The sequence below is a fragment of the Gorilla gorilla genome, chromosome 6, assembly GCF_029281585.2.
Source record: "Gorilla gorilla gorilla isolate KB3781 chromosome 6, NHGRI_mGorGor1-v2.1_pri, whole genome shotgun sequence".
In the NCBI taxonomy this organism is placed as follows: Eukaryota; Metazoa; Chordata; class Mammalia; order Primates; family Hominidae; genus Gorilla; species Gorilla gorilla.
This window is the reverse complement of record NC_073230.2, coordinates 164,155,381-164,168,978: the sequence shown is the minus strand read 5'-3', so window position 1 is coordinate 164,168,978 and position 13,598 is coordinate 164,155,381. Positions and strand designations below refer to the sequence as shown.

General features: G+C 46.1%; 1 protein-coding gene across 4 annotated transcripts; it reads right to left on the bottom strand.

Annotated features, from left to right (window-relative positions):
• Nucleotides 1-582: 582 nt before the first annotated feature.
• On the bottom strand, nucleotides 583-13,174 carry INSIG1 (insulin induced gene 1). 4 transcript variants are annotated; one of them, XM_055347419.2, is made up of 7 exons: nucleotides 12,791-12,962; nucleotides 12,053-12,491; nucleotides 9,061-9,185; nucleotides 8,421-8,587; nucleotides 7,992-8,091; nucleotides 6,949-7,019; nucleotides 583-2,569 (listed from the first exon to the last, which is right to left on the bottom strand). In XM_055347419.2, exons 2-7 carry the CDS (start codon nucleotides 12,462-12,464, stop codon nucleotides 2,452-2,454), a joined length of 993 nt encoding a protein of 330 aa, XP_055203394.1. In that variant the 5' UTR covers nucleotides 12,465-12,491; nucleotides 12,791-12,962; the 3' UTR covers nucleotides 583-2,451. The 4 variants fall into 4 exon arrangements, with proteins under 4 accessions (XP_055203394.1, XP_055203392.1, XP_055203393.1 ...); XM_055347417.2 differs by lacking the exon at nucleotides 6,949-7,019 and having other exon boundaries at nucleotides 12,791-13,174; XM_055347418.2 differs by lacking the exon at nucleotides 6,949-7,019 and having other exon boundaries at nucleotides 12,723-12,965.
• Between the last annotated feature and the right edge of the window lie 424 nt (nucleotides 13,175-13,598).

Here is a 13,598-nt window from a genome sequence, read left to right as displayed (position 1 = left end):
TCAACGCATCTCTTCAGTTCTCATCCCATCGTGATAACCTGTGAGTGCAAGTAACTCCAGCCATGCTGGCTGGCAGCAGGGGAGCTGCCCCTGTGACAGGCCAGGCACGCCCGCTCCTCCTGCCTGAAAACCGGGTGCCTGTGGTGAGGAGGGGTAAGGTGGCAGGTTCAATTCAGCTCGTGCTGCACTTAAAACTTTCTACCGTAAGAAAAACACATACTGTTGACCCTTAAACAACACAGGGTTTGAACCTGTGGGTCCACTTATATACATGGAGCTTTTCCAACCAAACATGGTTTATTTGCTGAATGTGAAACCCACATATACGGAAGGCTGACTTTTAGGGTACGCAGGTTCTGTAGGGCCAAGTGCCAGACTTGAGTATGCAGATTTTCGCATACGTGGGGTATCCTGGAACCAACGTCCTGTGTATATTGAAGGATGATTCAAATACTTCCCAAGAGGTTGTGTCAAAATTCAATAAAATTTGAAGAACTGCAAAATATTTCTCCATTACAAATTCTAACATCCTACACAGAGAACACCACAACTGTTTTTTAAAAGCAAACATAAATACAACACTTGGTTTTGAACCTTTAATAAAAGTAAAAAATGAATGCAAAAAGAACACAATGTTGAAAACTTAGTATGAATGTGAACCTCACTAGATGTTCAAATCTGGTAGAGTGCAAATTTTGTTCATACTATTTTACATTTTTACAAACTCAAATCACTTTGGTTCATATATTTTCTATAAACTATTGGCAAAAAAATCTTCAAATTTACATTCTTTTGGCTACATTATTTCTAACAGATATAGACTTCCGGTTTCGGAGAGAAAGACTTATTGTGTGTGCGTGATCAAGTCTGTTTTAAAGATTCACTCACTGCTTTCATCTAATAACTTCTGGTTTTTCATAAAATGCTGACATCTTCATTGGAAATTTTTTTCATGTAACTGTTTTCATTTTCAGAAAATATGTAAGGGGGTCATTCCAAAGTTCAGAATGATCCTATTTTTTAAAAAAACAAAATTCCTCTAAAACAAATTACCTCCAGGAACTTAAAATTGACTCCAAGACATTTCCCTCAAAACAAAGCAAAAAACCCCAGCAAAGATCATTACATACACAAAACCAAACACAAAGACCAGCGCTCACAGGCAAGTTCCTCTAAGCTTCCATTCTGCTGACTGGTGGCTTCCATTTAAAAGGAGTCTTTTAATCAAGCCACTTTCACAGAATTTAAAACAAACCAAACACATGTAAATTGCAAAATACAAAAAGGTAAATTTATAAGTAAAAATGACTAAACCCACAAAACTGGAGTATTTCGAAGGTTGAGGGTTCAGTGGAGGGTGTAACATGAAAGGAACTTCACAACTGAAAGAAATCACTGCCGTTTCCTCCAGGCAGCACTGAAATGAATGGAGAACCTTCTCTCGAACATCTCACACGTTAAAAAAAATAAATATTTAAGAGATACAAGGCTCAGATTGGTTTTCATATACATTGCACTTGAAGTTTAAGACCCAATACTTGCAAATTAGGTCTGGTATGGTCTATGCCATTAAATGAATACATTGTGCTCACCAGTATCACTATTTAGAAACACCACATGTTTAATGCAGTGCCATACGCACTCTCCTTTTTACAAGGCAATCACAGATTGCAAATTCCATAGGGCTGTGGCAAAAAACAGTCATCTCTATTCTGTAGTAACAAACAAACAATTTTGGCTCACTAAGATTGAAATACATGGCAGACAGGTATTCATTCTTAGATGATTATGGATTTCAAAATAAACGTCATAAACTGAGGTGAAAATTCCAATATATCGCAGTGTGGGAACCAAGACTTTTCATTGCCTTTTGCTCAGTAAGATTGTCTACACAAACTGCCACGGGAGGAATGACAAGCAGTTGACCCACTGGTGATACACACACGTGTGACCGTGTAAACACGCCACTGCAGGACGGACGAGCATGACCGTGAAGCGTGGCCACGCCGCGACCCCACTTAGAGTGTGACCTCTCTATAATCACTGCTGCTTTTCTTGTTTTTTTTTTTTAAACACAGCCCTATTTTTAAAAATCTTTTGGATAAATATTATTCCTATTACACCATACTTCATGTTTGTTAAGCACCATCAACCTACCTCCTTTGGGCACTGACACAAAACTGAGAGTTGGTAATTGAGTCTTAGTTCAAGGCTTTGAAATAACGGCAACTTGTTTTAATCACATGAATGAAATCTAATACTTGGGAAACTGCCACCTGCCTGAACCCACGCAGCCTGGGCAGAATGCTCCAGGGCACAGACAGGCGCCAGTGCGGGCAGTCAAGGGAAGACTTCAGGGTAAGTCGTCATTCTCCACCTCCCTATTCTAGACTAGGTGAAGAGTTTTTTCCAGGAGTCATTTGTACAGTCAGCCCGATCTAAATAGATTATTTAAGAAAAAAGATAATCTTTGTCATAATCCACAGTCAGATTTTCTTCCAAAATCTTCCTTGCTCTCAGAATTGGTGGTTTTGAAGACTCAATCACTATGGGGCTTTTCAGGAACACCCTATGTGTAGAAAGGAAAAAAAAAGGAAAGAGAAAATTAGCACTAAATGTATAAATATTTTAATTACCAATTAAGTAGGTCCTAACATGGGAAAGACTGACAATTTCTTTGACTGAAGCAACAAGATTGAGAGGTGGGACATGTGCAGAGAACTGGAGCCCGAGGCCAGCTCTCCCAGCTCCCCTGCGCCGTCTTCATGGCTCTGGCCCCGTGAGCCACAGCTCTCACCTGCAAAATTAGGATAATTCTCTGCCTCAGGTGAAATTACACTGCTGAGGCCCTTATATAAAGCCTGTTATATAAGTGTAAGATACTGGTGAAAGCGTAACTAAGTTAATATCTATATAAAGGAAACACCCAATTTTATCAAAGCATGGTGATGCTTAGGGTATGATAGGTTCCTGAAAGTTCTAACTGCAATTTAAGGGATTGAACCTTTATCTGAAGGGAGGTTTCTGCCACAAACCTTTATTAGTATCTGATGCCTGTGTTATAACCCACCTTACCAGCAGTTTGTTGAAACAGACATTGGAAATAGGTCATGCTTTGTAATACTGAAGCTCTGTGTGCCCTCAATTCACACAGAGCTTCACAGCTGGGAAATCCTTTCTACATATTCTTCCTCATCTGACCCTCCCAGAGCTTCTGAGAGGTAGACACTACAGTTACTACTATGACCAGGCACCTCAGGGTAAATTCTCAATGGAGAACAGTATTTCACTGATGAAGAAGCAAAGCCAGAGAGATTAAATGACCTTCCTGAGGCCACGGAGCTTCTGCTAAAGGGCAAAAGAGAAACCTCCATACAGATTGTTTTTCCCTCAGAATCGTGACTTCCCACGTTACTTAATTGCCCTCCACTCACTTTAAGAGGAAGGAGCTGAGCTCCTCACCTTCAGCAATGAAGGAGATTACTCATCCAGAAAACAGCAAGAGCCTCTCATCTAAACAGACAGGTAAGAAAGTCATGAGTCTGGGTTGAGTCACCCAGGTATGCCAGTTACTACCCTGGGGACACACACAATAAGATCTTCTAGGAAACATACATGCTTTTAGGAATTGATAATGTGAAAGCACTGCCAATTGTTAAATATGAACACTGGGAGAGTTCTATACAAACTGCAGTGAGAAAACAAAGAGCAAACTCTTGGCAGCAACCTGGAAAGAAAACTGGTCATCACATTTGACTCCCTGTTCACTAATGTGCTGATAAATAAATGGGAAGTGGACTTTTAGAATCCCTGGTCGACAGAGGCCACAGTGAGGCCTGGCATTAGCGTAAGAACACAAAGACGCCAGAGACGAACGACAACCGGCCCGGGCGGACCTGACACGTGGCACAGGGACTTCCAGCAGTGTTGCCTAATGGTGGCACATTGTAAATGGCAATATGGATCCTCCTCTCAACCCAGACACCAACACAGGCTGCTGTAAACCTACTTCCAGGGTGAAGGCAGGTGCGAGCTATGTGTTGAAAGGGCAGTGTGGTATGCTAATGAGAAGCATGGTGCCACGTCGACCTCTGCCACCCACTTGGCCAAGTTGTTTAATCTTCCTAAGCTGCAATTTCCCCTTTTAAAAATGGGCTAATAATAGTTTCTACTTCAAAGACTTGTGTTATGAGGACTAAAGTGGCTAACAATGGAAACGTTCAGCACAATGCCTCCTGTGCAGCAGTAAGAGCCCAATAAATGTAAACCTTCAATAACAATAATAGTATTATTATCATTAGCAGCTGAATTGGGTCAATCAAAAACAGGAACGGCAAATCAAATCCCAAGCTGACACTGAGGTGGGCGGGACTCTGCCTCCAGGTGGCCCAGTGGAGCTGGGCAGTGGCAGCAGGACAGGCTTGATTGCTGTTGGCAGTTTGCAGCTTACTCTTAAGAAAGGACTTGAAGCTACAAACAGCAACAACTACAAGTTCTATAAATGATGGTTACAGACTCATTTTCTTTTAAACATACAGGCTGGGCCGGGCGTGGTGGCTCATGCCTGTAATCCCAGCACTTTGGGAGGCAGAGGCAGGTGGATCACCTGAGGTCAGGAGTTGGAGACCAGCCTGGCCAACGTGGCGAAACCCCGTCTCTACTAAAAATACAAAAATTAGCCAGGTGCGGTGGTGGGCGCCTGTGATCCCAGCTACTTGGGAGGCTGAGGCAGGATAATCATTTGAACCTGGGAGACGGAGGTTGCAGTGAGCCAAGATTGTGCCACTACACTTTAGTCTGGGTGACAAAGCAAGACTCCATCTCAAAAAAAGTAAAAATAAAAACAAACAAAAAGCAAACAAAAAAACCGTAACAGGCTGATAACAAATGTTTCTGCTGTATTTTCGGACACAAAGGACAACGGCATGTGGGGGGGAAATACCACATAGAAAAAGCTAGGAGACCATATAACTTGAAGCAAAGCCAACTTGTAACTTTTGAGCATGGTTATTCTTGCAAGTAACTATGTTTCTTCTTAAGGGAGGGAAGCATAAGTTAGAACAAAGGCATCTGAAGAGAACTGAGACAGCTAAGAAGGAGAGGGTGTCGAGTGCACTGGGCAAAACCATCAGCACCAAACACAGACCTCAAATTACCCTGGATCTGGGCGGGTCTGGTCCCGCTGCTGAACTGAGCCTCGGAATCTCTTCATTCACCTTCAGACTGTCATCAGCTTCACTCTCGTCATCTCCCTTCACAAAGCCTTACTTGGTGTAGGTTTCAACCTTAAACCAATAGCTCTTAGACACTATCCCTGGAACATTCAGCCACTTCCATTTTGTGAGTCAACAGTATGACAAGAGTGGAATGTGGGGAAGGCTGCCCTGGGAGAAAACACGCACCACGAATGCGACCTGGGGCACAGCCTGAGGAACGGATGCAGCAGGAGGGAGGGGACTGCACTGTGAAGCCCCTGGGCCATTTCCGGGGTTTGACGGATGGAAATGAGTTTGCAAATTTTGAAGAGAAAAAAGAGTAACAGTCGGGATCCAGAGGTAAGGATTTAAGTATTTATGAATAAAAACGGTGGTAGGCGGGTTAGGCTTAGAACCTCAGAGGTCAGTTTCATGTGATAGCCCAGCAGGGAAGGGGATTAAGGCGGTGATCTCTCTCCTCCAGTTTTTTTTTTTTTTTTTTTTGAGACAGAGACTTGCTCTGTCACCCAGGCTGGAATGCAGTGGCACAATCTCGGCTCATTGCAAGCTCCGCCTCCCGGGTTCACGCCATTCTCCTGCCTCAGCCTCCCAAGCAGCTGGGACTACAGGTGCCCACCACCACGCCCGGCTAATTTCTTTTTTGTATTTTTAGTACAGACGGGGTTTCACTGTGTTAGCCAGGATGGTCTCGATCTCCTGACCTCGTGATCCGCCCGCCTCAGCCTCCCAAAGTGCTGGGATTAAAGGCGTAAGCCACCGCGCCCAGCCTCTCTCCTCCAGTTTTAAGATACGAGAACATCCAAACATTTTCCCCCAAGCTTAAAGAATAAAAAGGATGAAGAGAAAGCTGAAGTAAGGAGAATTATAATTACACCAACTATCCTATTTTGAGTTATCTTTAACATTTTTTTTCTGTAAGCAAAGGAGCACAGCAGGGATTACTTAATGAAACTATCTTCAAAACGAAAATGTTTCCTCCAACCATTTCTAGATGTTTAGAACTTACGAATGTTGTGAAATTTCTACCTCCACCAAAATAATGCTTATTTCTTAAAACGGATTTAAAAAGCCTTGACATATAACAGCACCAACCTATCATACAGAAATAACCAACTCTTTAAATGTTATTCAAGTTGTAGTTATAATGTGTAATTAGTCAATCTGGTTGAGGGCAATTTTATTCTAAAAACCTTCTTAGGAATTCTCTCCCAAAGAGTACCGAAACAAAAATCTCAAAGCAAGAAAGCAATGATGGAGTTGCCAGCTCTCATTTGAAGACTATTAACGGGGATGATGGCGAATGCATGAAAACAACATACTATTTCCATGTGGGACCATCCGACCAGATTTTTAATATTAAAAAAAGCAAGGCCAGGCTCACGCCTATAATCCCAGTGCTTTGGGAGGCCAAGGTGGGAGGATGGCTTGAGCCCACGAGTTTGAGCCCGGCCTGGACAAGGCAGGGAGGTAACATCTCCACAAAAAGCAAAAAAGTTACCCGGGTATGGTGGCATGCGCCTGTAATCCCAGCTACTCGGGATGCTGAAGCGGGAGGATTGCTTGAGTCCGGGAGCTCAAGGTTACAGTGAGCTATGATGGCACCACTGCACTCCAGAGCTCTGTCTCCAAAAAAAAAAAAAAAAAAAAAAAAAGCAAGCAAAGTCTTTTCTTCTCCATCATGAGAAATTTGCCAGCAGAGACTCAGTAACCAGTGGAACACTGCAAATTCTACTTGTAATTACTTCCGTTTTTGTGAAACAGCCAAGTGGTCTTCAAATTCAACTCCTCACAGAAGGGCATCAGCTGGCAAAAATAAATGTACTGTTTTAAAAATAGCATGAGGTACTAAGATAAGTTTTCCCAGAGCTTATCTCCGAGAGCAACAGCTCTAGGTTTTTGTTTTTTTTTTAATTTACTTTCTTTCAGCCTGCCAAAGTCAACTCAAAATAACATTTAAAAGTCCACCACTATTTTTTTAAATTGAAGTGCTAAGATGTCAATTTTTAACTAATGAGAACTGCTAAAGCCATCCTGGAGTTCACTACCTTTCCGTCTCCCTCAGGGGGGCTGTGAGAGAAGCTCTGCGGGGTAGCACTGCTTTCTCCTGCAGTTGAGAACAGATGCAATGTTCAGGCAGGACAGTCTGTCTACATGGTGACCCGGCCACATGCAGCGGTGCTCTCATCACCACTTCTCCATGCCCAGGGCCACCTGCCCCACAGAAAGGTGCTGCCTGCCTGAACCAGGCTGTCCCCTTGCCCGCCCACACTAGTCCCTGCCCTGGCCCGAGACAGACTCCGCAGCCTCAGGCTTGACTTGCTTGACTGTGGACTAAGAGGCCAGCATCATCTGCATCCACTCTGATTTTGTGAAAAGAAACACTGGTGGACTGATGCTCAGGGAGCAAAGTATCACTGCATGAGGTCATCCAGATCTGCTTCCGATGGTGAAGGAGGAGGGGACACTCACACACCAGTCACTTTCTCTACTGCTTACTACAGAAATTTCAAGAATTCAGAACACTGACCACATCTGCAATTCAAAGGGGCAGTGTGAGGGCTCTAGTTCCTTTTCTAGATCAAGCATTATGAATTTTTATAATTTAGCAAAGAATTACCTGGGTATCATTACCTATTTTTTTAAATATAAGCTTTTCTCAGTAGTTGTCACTCAAGTCTGAACCAGAATATATAAACGCAAATTTGAATGTATCATGTAAAGTCATTCTATCAAGGTAAAGAGACGCAAGTTTTAGAATATGATCATTTCACTTACCATAGCTAACTGTCGTCCTATGTTCCCCACTGTGACGCCTCCTGAGAAAAATATACAAGGGAGCCAAGAACGAATATAGAGGAAATCTGGGGATGTATACCTGGAGCGAGAAAAGAAACTGTGCCTTAGCAGTCAATTTCACCTGGCTCAATTCTACATCACAGATTCTCTGTAGTGGGGATATGCAGAACGCACATCAACCATCCAATGCTACGAATGTTCATATTTGTTTGGTTGTAACTGCTACTACTTGGTTTTCCTTTGCGTTACATTAAGTTATGGATAGCAGCATTTTTGAGAATTTCATGCCTAAATCTGTATCATTCTATATAAAAAACAAATAAAATATGAAAATATCTAAGCTTAGTGGATGTTTTAATGAAAGTTAAGTAAGCTTTCCAAAGCCAATATTTGAAAACACACACTTACTGATAGACACCATTATACACGAGAAACTGCGTGATCAGCGTAGCTAGAAAAGCTATGGTGATCCCCAGCCCAAGGCCACTTCTGGAACGATCAAATGTCCACCAAAGGCCCAAAGATAGGGCTGCTAAAGTCAAGGACAGCTGGACATTATTGGCAAAATCCAATTTCTGGTGATATAAAAGTTAAGGAAAAGTTTGCTGACTCTTATTAAGATTAAAAAAACATAAAACCACAAGGGTTAAAAACATGGGTATTTTATTATTGTACCACAAATAATTCACTGTCCATAAAAACTGTGTAATGAGCTAAAGAAAGGATCTGTTGGATACAGGTTACAGTAATCATTAAGATCACCTGAAATCTCCCTGCCATCACTGAGTCAAAAACTTAACCATAAGAATAAACTTGCTGAAAGCTATATATAAAGTGCTGCTAGCATTTTGACCACAAAACGATATATTTTACTATGAAGTCATCGATAGCCCCATTCTTCTTTCTCTTTTTAGTAATTTGAAATGGGTAGGTACCACCATCATGTCTGTATTATGACATGGAGTCATTTGAGTATATAACAAAACAAAACGCTTCAATATATAACCTAAGAAGATACTCTGGACGTAGCACAGAAAATTAAGGATACAGCACTGGCGTGGTTAATGCCAACAAAAACTGCTATGCAGCGCATGACACTGGCCCATTCTCTCTTAAATTTGTGGGGTTCTCCGAGGTGACTGTCGATACAGGGGTACAGTAGGCCAACAACAGCTGTTTTAAAAAAGTTGACAATGTTAGAATACAGCAGATTCAAGTTCCAGAATTTCAACGTGGTCATTAGTAACACAGCACATTACTCAAACCAGTCCTTTTCCTAGAAAAAATTATCAGCTATAACTTCAGAGTGATTTTATATTCTTGTTCTCTTTGAGTACCACTCCCACAAAATTGTACTGTTTAGAAAAGTTTTTTAAAAATCACTATTATTTACTGTAGTTGAACATGTCTCAGTAAACACAGGAAGGAATCAAGCAGGGATTATTCACATTAATATGAGCAATATGTAACCTTATATTTAATATCCACATTTGCCTAAAGCACACAGAACTTAAATGACTATGTAGTTCACCTTATCTTTTCATCCAGTGTGATTTCTATCTTACAATAAAAAGGTTAGCATCTGTCCACACCCTGTCACATCACAGCTCTGACACTCCTGCCACCACCCAGTACTGGGGCTGGGCACATGATGAGATACATATTTGCTGATGTGACTTTGACAGTCTGGGTCACATGCTCCTAGAGTGGCCCTGGAGTTGATTTTCGGGGGTTCTAGCATGTTCTGTACGAGGCACTGAGCACCTACTGTGCACACATGCCCATGGGCAAGTACGGGGCGAGACAGCCCCACAGAGGCTTCGCTTATTCTCCATCTGGTTCCCGCATGGTCAAGCCTCAAGCTGTGGAAAGAACACCAGACCAAGAAGAGAAAACTCAGCCTCAAATCCCAGCTTGCCCTCTGATGGGACGTGGCTCTGCATGTTTGTTTTCTCATGTGTAAAATTATAAGGATTATGTAACTGGGACACAGAGGAAGAGATCACTGTGGTCTGGAATAGTTATTCTTTATAGACACGAACTTGGAATTTGGACAGGTGGGAAGGAATGGCATTCCAAAAGAGAAGTAAAATGGCAAAGATGAAGGCAGGAATGAATGTCTGTAGGGGGGAGTGGGGTGCCGGCCCGTGGGGTTGGATGCTGGGACACAAGGGTCACTGTGTCCCAGGGCTCTTGAGAACCCTGCAATTGTTTCACCTCAGTCTAGTATGAAAGAAATATACATTTTAGGTTCAACTGAGAAACAAGAAACACAGTTTGCATCAAACATTCAGATAAAAAATGTTCAGTTTTCAATTTATTATACTTCATCAGGTTCTAATTTTGGAGTTCTGAAAAATGGACCCCCCAAATTAACTTTACTTCACTATAGCTTAATAAATAAATAGGTAAAAAACATACTATGAAAAATTTTACTTATGCTCTTGGCTGATGGTTTAAAAAAGTAGAATATGAGAGTATGAGAAATTGTCCAGATATTCCTAGAAACCCTTGAGGCTCCAATTACAAATACTGAAGGCTAAACTATTTCATTTCTAAGATCAAGTTTTGGTTAAAGGAAAGAAACTATTCTGCCAAATGTATATGAAACATGGAATTTTAAATCTAGATATAGTTCTCAAAAAATTTTCAATTAGTACAGCCACATAAAGTGTTTTGAAAAACGAAAGAGGATCCCGTCCCTCCGAGAACAAATATGAAAACATTCTACCCACTACTTAATAATTACAGACACATGTCCCAGTTCTTGAACACACAGCCCTCTGTTAATCTGCTACAAACCTCTTTGCTGCTTGCTGTTTTCAGTGAGTCAACTGAGGCAATGTGTTTCCACAGTGCAGGAGACACACCTACCAAGGCAGCAGGAGCAGTTACCAACGATGGCTTGGCCCCTTTCTACCTGCGCACCCTTGGATGTGACTTCACCTGTGATTCAGTTTCCACATCTATAAATGAAGCTACACATGGTATTGCTGTAAGGAATGAACACAGCAAAGCATCTGAAGCCTATGGTCAGCAGTCAGCTGACAAACGTCAGCCACAAAGCAAACAGGATGCTCCCTGCACTGCACTGGAGTCACTGACATACTGGTTTGTTTTCCCCACCAGACTCTAAGCTGCTTCAGGATAGGGGCTTGTGGTGCTCACTTTTGGATTAACATTTCAACAGCTTATAGAGTTGAGGTTGCAGAAAGCACCCGACAAGCTCGTTAAATAAACAAATGCTGTGTGACTACAGGAGCAGTAAGTGATCTGCTGAGCCAAGATCAACTCAACATTTCTATAAAAGCGGTTCAATGATAGCCAAGAAAGTCTAGTACACACACCCAGCAGTCCCCGTGTCCACAGTTCAGACTGACCCAGTGTTACGTTGTACAACATCTATGCTACTGCTTGGGTGTACGAAAATCTAAACGCCGTAAGGGGGTTACTCTTTTCCTTAAGAACGTAATCTACAGAGCTCTAACAGTTCAGGGGGTAGACGGTTTGGCTTCAGACCACAGTTTACTCAGCGACCCGGCAAAAGGAAGTGCTGAGAAGTTGCTCCCCTGGCAACCGCCTCCTGAACCCATGTGACGGGTTTGTTTTCAGTTATCCAGCAGGGTAGCATGTTTGCTGCCGCGACCAATGGCCTTTCAGTCCCGCTGCTCACCAGTTCCCCAGGCGGCCAATCCGGGGCGGCTGGCGCGGGATGACAGCTGGGGCTGTACCCGGACGCCAGGAGGGAAGGGCCCTCAGTCAGCTTGGCACAGCACCTGCTTGAACAGCCAATTATCTCCCTGCCTCATCTCCATCACTGTGCTTCCTCAAACTTCAGAGAGCTGTGGCCCGAACCCGCCCTCGGGGGTGCCAGGTCCTCTCTACCCCTCCTTCATTTCTCTAAATCCCAAGACTGGAGATGCACACTTTCAATCTGTGGATAGTTCCAGTTTCAAATGCATGTTTCTTATAGGCTGAAAAGTACTTTCAACCGAAAAGACACCCTTTTTACTTCCAGAAGAACCAGGAGGGGTACTCACCAGCTGCTGTCCCGCAGCAGGGAGGGACCCACCAGGCGGAGGAAAAGATGGTGGCGATCACCTCCTCGGGGAAGAGAGTGACATTCCTCTGGATCTGCAGCAGGTTGAGCACCAGGGCTAGGACCACCCCAACCGAGAAGAGCACGAGGCTCCTCTGCACCAGGCGATGATGCCAGGTGTTGGGGTAGGGGCTGCCGGGCTCGGGGCCGCTCATCGCAGCACTGCGGCCCCTGGGCGCGGGGTCAGCGTCCGGGGCACCGTGGGCCGCCAGCAGGGAGGGCCCGGACATGGAAACGTTGATCATCTCCCCAACCTTGGCCGCCAGCCCCGCGGCGCTGGCTCGCGGGGGGCCTCGGCGCCTCGCGCTGTGCGCACAGGAGCAGCTCCAGAAGTGGTCGTGCAATCTGGGCATCGGTCACCCGCGTCCAAGAGGCGCTTCCTGGAAGAAGGGGGTCATCAAGTTCACTCAGAAGAGACAAAGAGCGAGGAAGGCCCCGCGGGACGCGAACCCCGGCACCCGGGCCAGGCGGCAGCGCCGCCCCCCAAGGTTAGACCCCTGTGCGCCCGCCCGGGGCCAGCGGCGGACGGGACCCGCGCTCACAGCGAGCAGCACCCCCGGCCCCAGCGGGACCCGCGTCCCAAAGACCCAACGGGGCCCGCGACCGCCTACCTCCGGGGAGGACCGGCTGCTGCGCGACCAAAGCCCGCCCGCGACCCCTATCCCAGCCGGCCGCGTACCTGGCAGAGAGGCGCCCGCCCGCCGGCTCTCCGAACAGAGGCGGGGCGGGAGAAAGGAGGAGTCACGGCCCGGGACGGCCCCAAGTGCGGCCGCAGCGCCTGGCAGGCGCGCGGGTTTATATGGCGGGCCGCGGGGCCCGCATCACGTGACCCTGCCGGGCCTACCCGCCGCCCGCGCGCACCGCCCGGGGGCGTGGCCTGAGCTTGCCCCGCCCCGCCCGCGAGCCCGTCCGCACGCGGTCTGGTGAGGCGGCCGCAACCAATGGGAGGCCGGCGGCCCATATGACGTGCTCACACGCCACCGCCGGCCCGCGCGCGCTCGGGCGGGAGCCTCGGCACGGACTGCAGGGCGCGTGGCGGCTGCGGGGCACGCGGGCCCGAGCGGGACTGGCCGGCTGCGAGTGGGCGTCCGCGGAGCTGGGGTCTGGGAGGGGACGGTCCTGCCGGGAGGAGGCGGAGGCAGGACAGGGTGGGGTTGCGGGCCCGGCGCCGCCCCTCCCGGCTCCTGGCTCCCCTCGCCTGGTGTCCCGCGCCTGGCCGGGAGGCGGCGGGTCTCAATCGCGCGGGCCTCCCTGGAGGGGCGCGGGCTCTGGCGGCGGGGCCGGACCCTGCTCAGCGCAGTGGCGGGCTTGCATCCTTGGGTGATGTTTTCGGGCCCCTTGTGGCCTTTGCTCACGCCTGGAGAGCAAACCACCCGCACCACCCAGGAGCAGATAAAATCGAGACCACAGTCTCCAAGGGAGCGCGCCTCCATCCTGTTTGCCCCTCGGGTCGCCGTCTGAGGGCGGCCCGTGCCCGCTCAGAGCCT